Source organism: Propithecus coquereli, unplaced genomic scaffold, assembly GCF_000956105.1.
Source record: "Propithecus coquereli isolate 6110/MARCELLA unplaced genomic scaffold, Pcoq_1.0 Scaffold689, whole genome shotgun sequence".
NCBI lineage: Eukaryota > Metazoa > Chordata > Mammalia > Primates > Indriidae > Propithecus > Propithecus coquereli.
In genome coordinates, this window is record NW_012152940.1 from 80,720 (window position 1) to 88,239 (window position 7,520).

The 7,520-nt window shown below is 45.1% G+C and overlaps 1 protein-coding gene across 1 annotated transcript in view; it reads left to right on the forward strand.

Moving 5' to 3' along the window:
- LOC105823635 (spermatogenesis-associated protein 31E1) overlaps window positions 1–2,226 on the forward strand; it is a 26,371-nt gene extending 24,145 nt beyond the window's left edge. The window contains exon 7 of the mRNA XM_012660883.1: window positions 1,402–2,226. Within this exon, the coding sequence (XP_012516337.1) occupies window positions 1,402–2,226 (825 nt within the window). The remainder of the gene's footprint in view (window positions 1–1,401) is intronic.
- Window positions 2,227–7,520: the final 5,294 nt, after the last annotated feature.

The window sequence follows — 7,520 nt, forward strand, 5'->3', positions numbered from 1 at the left end:
GTGAGCCACCGCGCCCAGCCTGTCACTCACTTTTCACTCCGAGGCATGGACAGAAGCTACCCCAAAAAGGTTCTCACTGAGTGACCCACTCAGTAAGAACCCAATATCTTGGTTCTTCTCATGCTCTCTCTCTGCCTTGTATTTCACTCAAGTTTTATAGCCAGTGTGAAAGAGACAGCCATACGTGGAATTTATAAGAAAATAACTTTAAAAAATAGTTTTGATTCTTGGCAACTCACTCCGAGTAGCTTCATCCACTGGAAAAATTAAACAGAGTTAAGAGAGTGGAGAGAAGAGACGACTGTGAAGGTTTATTGGAATAAGGCGTGGTGTGAGCAAAGGCCATCCCCTCCAAATAGGAAGTGGCATTTGGAGGCTTCGGCCTCCTCATCTCAAGAGGCCCCCGGTGGGCAGCTCCAGCAGAGAGCTACCTGGAGACATCAAGAAATGGCTGTTATAGTTAGGAGGGGCAGAGAGAACCAAGCCCAACTCGTGCAGAAATTCTGCAGGATGAGAAAAGTGCTGACAACTGCTACAGGGGTGGAACCAGGCAAGTCTTCACTGCTGCAACCGCTTCGAGGCAGAAGATAACAAGGGTTTCCTGTGTGTCAAGAGGGCCCAGTGCAGGGCTGTCTTACCCAGGAGGGCCACGGAGGTGAGGAGAAAGGGACCAACTAGCAGGACACTACAAGGGGACACTGGATCCCCAGAGGCTACAAAAGGGGGCATGGGCTGCCTCAGACGGAGAAGCTGGGGACTGCAGGCCTCTAAGGAAGACACACATTTACCCTGAGGGGAGAGTCAGCTCTTTAAACACCCGCCAGGCCCAGAGAGCAGAAAGCTGTCTTGGAAGAGTGAGAGCTTTCTTCTAACCCTTTCCCTTCCCCTGCACATGGCTCAAAGAGGAGGACCCTGTGGCCAGCACAGACACGCTGGCAGAGAAGGGTAGGAAGAGGGCGGCTGCCATAGCCCCTCACTCTTAAATGAGGCTCTGAGTTTTTAGTATCCATGAGACTGGGCTTCCAAATTAGTGCATTTAGATTCTGTTAATAACTGAGAGTGGCTGTAATACTTGTCTTACCACAGAGGCCAGGAACCTGCTGGAGTCTCATCCAGTGGCAGGGGGAAATAAGTTGGAAAAGAGAAGAGGAAACTAGAATACCACAGAGTTTGGGTCGTATGAAGGGCTCACGCTTGTGCAATAAATCCATTACATGTATTAATTACCTGCCTGTTCCCCTTGAACCCCCTCGAGAGGCCTGGGATCTCACCCAGGATCGGGGCTGAGGAGGAGACGGAAACAGCCAATGACAGTGCCGGTGGGGGTTTCATCTTGGTGGGCTTCTCTGAGAGACCCGAGCTGGAGCTGGTCCTCTCCCTCTTTGTCCTGATGTTCTACAGCATAACCCTGTGGGTAACGTGGCCATCATCTCGCTCTCCATCCTGGATGCTCATCTCCGCACGGCCACGTACTTCTTCCTCAGAAACCTCTCCGTGCTTAACCTCTGCTTCACCACCAGCATCGTGCCCCAGATGCTGGTGAACATGTGGGGAGAAAACAAGCAAATCAGCTATGCCGGCTGCATGGTCCAGTACTGGGTGGCCTTGGCACTTGGTTCCACCGAGTGCGTGCTCCTGGCGGGAATGGCAGTGGACCACTACATTGCCGTTTGCTGGCCTCTGCGCTATGCCTCCATCATGCACCCCAGGCTGTGTCACCTCCTGGTGGCAGCTTCCTGGTCCTCCGGCTTTGCCAACTCCTTCCTACAGTCCTCAATGGCCACGGTGCTGCCTCGATGTGGAAACCAGCACGTGGACCATTTCTTCTGTGAGCTGCTGATCATTGTTAAACTCTCCTGTGTGGATACTGGCCCAAAAGAGTCCAAAATGTTTATCGCCCGGCTGATCATCCTAGGCATACCTGTCTCTATCATCCTGACCTCCTATGTGTGCATTGCCAGGGCAGTAGTGAAAATGCGCTCAGCAGGAGGAAGGAAAAAGGCCTTTGGGACCTGCGCCTCCCACCTGATAGTGGTCTCACTCTTCTATAGGACCATAATGTTTTTGTATCTGCAGCCAAAGGACAACTACTCCCAGGACCAGAGCAAAACATTCGCGGTGCTCTACATGATCCTCACGCCCACCCTCAACCCCCTGATCTACACGCTAAGGAACAAGGACCTGAAGAAAGCAGTCAGGAAGGTGACGGGGAAGGAGCAGGTGTAGGGAGATGGGGAGCTGGAAGGGCGGGTGAGGCAATCATAGGACACAGAACCGGGTGTGCTTGTTTTAACTGCACTGCATTCACTTTTCCACGGGATGGGGCAGGATATCTGCTGTGTCCTATCCTCTCGCTATTCCTGGGACCCTTTCTGGGTGGGGACTCACTAAAAGGAAACAACCATCCCTTAGAGGCACCTCTGGTCAAGGAATTTCTCACTGGCAAGTAATTCTGTATCCCACTGCTAGCACCCTTCTAGTCTCCATGAACAGTTATTGATGTATTCAAATGCCTCCGAATATACCTCTGGATGTTATAATGACACTGATGACAATCCTACCATGTTTGTGAAGGACCTTCATGGCTGTAGCTGCTCCTTCATCGTCTCCATCACCTTTCTCAGCTCACCACTGTTGAGGCAGTCAGGCACAGTGAGCTACGGGGGATTTAGTCAGCAATGAACAATGGAATACCCTTCTATTGCAGATGAACATATGTAAAACAAGAACAACCAGTTAAACATAATGAATACACAGATATTAGACACGATATTAAGGATTCCTGTTTTTTAGAACTAAAAAGAATTCCATGACCATTCAGGGCAAGGCTACAGCATATGTCAAATTTAATGTTGTTTATAACATAATTCTAGAGGAGATATTTGAATAATACGAATACACAGGTTTGATTTTGGGGAGTGTAAGACAGTTTATAAATTTCAAGATTACAAAAATGATTACTGAATAAAAAGAACTGTGAGTTAAGCAGAGAAAAATGTAACAGAACTCAGTGAGCCTCCAGAGTTCTCCACTTACTTCCATAGAAGGAGAATAGAAAAATCAAAAATCACTATTTTGATTAGGCTGTGGGTGGCATGCTATTATGCCCAATTATGATGGACTGGAAGCAGTACTTTTGTCCTCAAACTGCTCGTTCATATGCTTATAAATGAGCCTAATGCTCTGTAAATACTCAGTAAATTGGATTGAATGAATGATGCAGCAAGATGTCCATGTGAGATGGCAGCACGTGGGTTGGAATGCCTCAGAAACATCTTTGTGGTATCATATGCAACATTTCACTCACAGAGGATGAACATTTTGTATTGGCAAGTGACTGACAGTGTAGATTGAAAAATAAAATTATCATATATATGATTGGCTGCAGCCATCTGTACTGAACTAGACCATTATAACCATAGTGAAACACAACAGGCAGGGATTAGTTCAAATGCAAATCATTGCTTAAAAGGAGAAAAAGAAATAACCTTGCTGGTTATTGCTTTTTAATTAAAGCAGTGGTTCTCAACAAGAGACAAGGGACAATTTTGTTCCACTACTCACCCCAGCAGAGGACATTTGGTAATTGTTGGAGACATTTTTCTTATTATACCCTGGGAAGGAGGTGATACGGACATTTGATAAGTAGAGGTCAGAAATGCTGCCAAATATCGTGAGACACACAGGATGGTCCCTACAACAATTATCGGGCCCAAAATGTCAACAGTGCTGAGCTTGAGAAATCCTGAACTGGAGAAATAAATATTCTGGATGCTCTGATCAAAGACATAACATTTACGAAGGCAGCCATTGCATGACAGTGGGGTGAGCTGATGACGTCTGAATTTTCACGAGGTCAGGGAGCACTCTGTTGTTGGAAGGAGTCTAACTAGGAAAATAGAAGCAACCTTAAGTATTTACAATAGAGACCATTTAATGCAGGAAATTGTCGATATATGTGATGACAGGGCTGAGAATCCAAACAGGGGATGTACAGGAAACCCCAAGATTTAGCAGCAGCGTGAAGCCACTAACATCCCTCGACCTGACTGATAAAGGGAGGAGGTTGTGTTATTGGAACCCGCGGGGTAGCATCGCCTGGAAGAAACACACCGGCATGGCAGGCCAGTCCAACAAGACTTGGAACTGCAGAAAGGACACAGCTCCTGCCCCGGGTGCCACCGGAAGCAGAGTGGGAGGGAGCGGCAGCTTGCCTTAGCCCTTGATTCTGTCCTGTAATCTTCAGTGGACGTGGAAGCCAAGGAAATGCAGCCCTCAGTGTCATCAGCACCTCCTCCCGTCCTCCAACCCACCCCACTGAAAAGCTGAGCCCACGGGGAAGGGCAGACAAACAGGCTCCAGGCGGCACCTTTCATTCCTGGTCTTCTGCAGCCCTTCTCTATGAATTTGCATCTTTCATACGAAGTTCAGGCTTCCACCTCACATGAGACAACACTCACCTCTCTCCAGCAGGGGGGCTACAAGTCCTGCCAGTCATTGTGCTCATTTCAAGTCCATGAACTCCTGGTAACGCACCGTTTTCATCTAGTCTGAGTAATTTCTGATCTGATGGCCTATGAGTAGAATTGAAAATAATGGGTTAATATATGCATAAAAATATTCATAATAGCCACAGTATTCATTTCTGTAATGGACCATGAGGCCACTGTTGGTGTTCATTTCAATCACATCATTTTTCTGTGACCGAGTTCATGTTACCTTTTCTTTCAACCACTACCTGGTGAGTGAAACCAAATTTTCACTTCTAGGAGATATGGTATGTCACTAAGGTGACACTGTCTTTGTTGGATGTTATAGTTTTCCAATGATGTTAACTATCAAACATGGCACTACTAATAATTACTCCAGAGAATTCTACTGGTTCCAAATATAAGTCTGCCTTGTTTTCACTGTTTAGCAACAAGACTATTTCCCTTGATAATTGGGATTATTCACACAAGATGAGAAATTAATACTCTTAATTAATTATCAGTTCAGTAGCATCGTGGCATGAGAAGCCCACCAGATGAAGTCATAAGCATTGTTGTGTCCTCGGTGGATGCGTTGTTTTGGGAACTAAGACCTTAAAAGCAGCAGAGTCCAAGGACGAGAAGAAAAACCTGAGTGGGTTACTGGATTCACATCCACTTCTGCACCTTCGTTTATGCATCCATGTACCCTGGCTGTGGGGGAAAAGTACACCAGATATACAAAGCATACACTGCATGCTACAACCCCATAGGATGTTGTCTCCAAGCTGGTGAGATAGCTTACTTTTCAGTAGGTCATCCAAATAGTCTATCAGGCCACTAGCTCCTAGGCATTGTGGTTCATGGAAAATGCAATACCTTTTATGGACACGGACCTCGCTGCCACATTTTTCTTATGTTGGAATTAGTTTCTTGGTTGGGAGAGTGCTATATGGGATACACTAATGGTGAATGAGGTGTCTCAGAAGTCCATAGAGGATGGTGATGAAGCATGGCAGAGGGGGAGGCAAACCCATATGTAGAATAAGCTCTGTTACCATGATGATGATTTTATTTCCCCTCTATGACAAAAGGGACCCAATGTCATAAACCTGCCCCCAGGAAGCTAGTCTCCCCAGAGAATGATAGGTAGGAAGGGCTCCATGTTGGCCTTTAGTTTTGGCAGTTTAGACACTCAGTCCTAGGAGTAGGCAGATTAACTTCATGAGAAATAGTCCATGCCATTGAGCTTACACATAGCCTCCATTCCTGGCACCACTGCCAGTTATACACAGGCCCCTGAGTAATCTCGAAAGTAGCTAAGGAAAAAGGGTGATGCACATCCATAAGATGGGGTTTCTTTTTGTTCATGTAAGTATTAAGAACCTTTCCAGAAGTAGATGACCTTTAGTGATTATTCACATGCCCACAGGTATTCTCACCTTGTGAGAGATCCCTCCATATATGCTTTCCCCAGACCTTCACAAGTCTCTGAACATCTGTAAAAACCATTAGCTACTTCCTGTAAATCATTGTATGGCCATACATCCAGCCATGTCTCCTCTACCCAAAGCTACATTCAGACATACTGATCACAGTTCTCTCGTAGATTACAGTGTGGCTCACTTTCAGCAGGTGCCAGCATTTCATGCAGACCCATTCACAAACCAAGCTGACGTTCCATTCCTCATCATCTGCTCTTAGCTAATTCTTTTTTTTTTGTTGATAATCATATAACAGACTCTTATTTATTATATGACATATTATATGACATACAAGAAATTCTTATTTGTATTCAAATGCTATTTGATATATACATCTGTATAAAATTACTTAAAACAAAGACAACACATAAATCACATATACTTCTTATTTTAAAACATGAAATATGCATTGTATTATCTAAAAAGGACAAAGAGCTGAAGCGGTAGCTGGCAGCATTGTTGCATATTTTATTATTTGTTATAAAGCAATTGCTCGCCTTTATTCTTCACCCAACAGCCTTCATTACTTTCTACAGTTTTGTAAACCAATATCTGAAGATCTTGAAATGTTAATTTGAAGATTTTTTTTATTTCAGGACATTATGGGGGTACAAACATTTTGGTTACATGTTATGACTTTGCCACACCCAAACCATGAATTGAGGTGTGCCCTTTCCACCCCTACAACGCTCACCTGGTCTGTTAGATAATTCTTTATAGGCCTTAGGGGCCTCTTGCAGAAGGTAAAGCAATGCAGCAGGAGCACGTGCTGTGAGAGCCTACACCTCATACTCATGCAAATTACCTGTGAGTCTGTCTTGCTGCAGTTTAATCTTATACATCCCATCTCCGGTCAATAAAGAATTGCTGCTGCTGCTCTCACCCAACTTGGTAAGACAGTCCTGAGCTTACGATAGGCATCTCAGGTGACATAATCAGTGTCCCATGACCAGGGGGCCATTAGCTGTTGGGGATTTGTTTTTCAAAAGGAAAATATTTATCAGCATATGGGGCTGTGATCTTGCACTAAACCCCTGGGATTCTTTGTATGAGGTATTTATTGGAGCTTTTTAGAAGGTCTATTCGGGATCCCTGAGACATTACTGAATCGAATCTGTTGATTCTGAAGTACCAAGTGGCAGACTGGCTTTCACTGCAGCCTGAGCTTGCTGTGTCAGGCACCGTTACTTTACAGAAACTCGCTTGGAATCACTATGGAGCATTCGCTTTCTCTAGTTTGTCAACAATGGGTGAGGGTGAGTTAGCCTAGGGAGAAGGTTCAGATTACAGCAAGAGGAATAAAGAACATAGGACTGAATCCTGAGGAACTCCAGCATTTTGGGCAGCCAGACAGAGAGAAATAAAGTCAGAGGGAAGGCAGGTGTAGGTGTACTATAGGAGAAAAACTGGAAAAGTTTGGTGTCATTGAAGGCAAGGCTCATAACAGGATGGTAGCAGTAGAGGTGGGGAGAAGTAGATAAATTTGAGATTATTTAGATGGTAGAATAAATAGGTCTTAGTAGTTGATTAGATAGGAGGCTGAGGGAGAGGGAGGTGTTAAGGATTC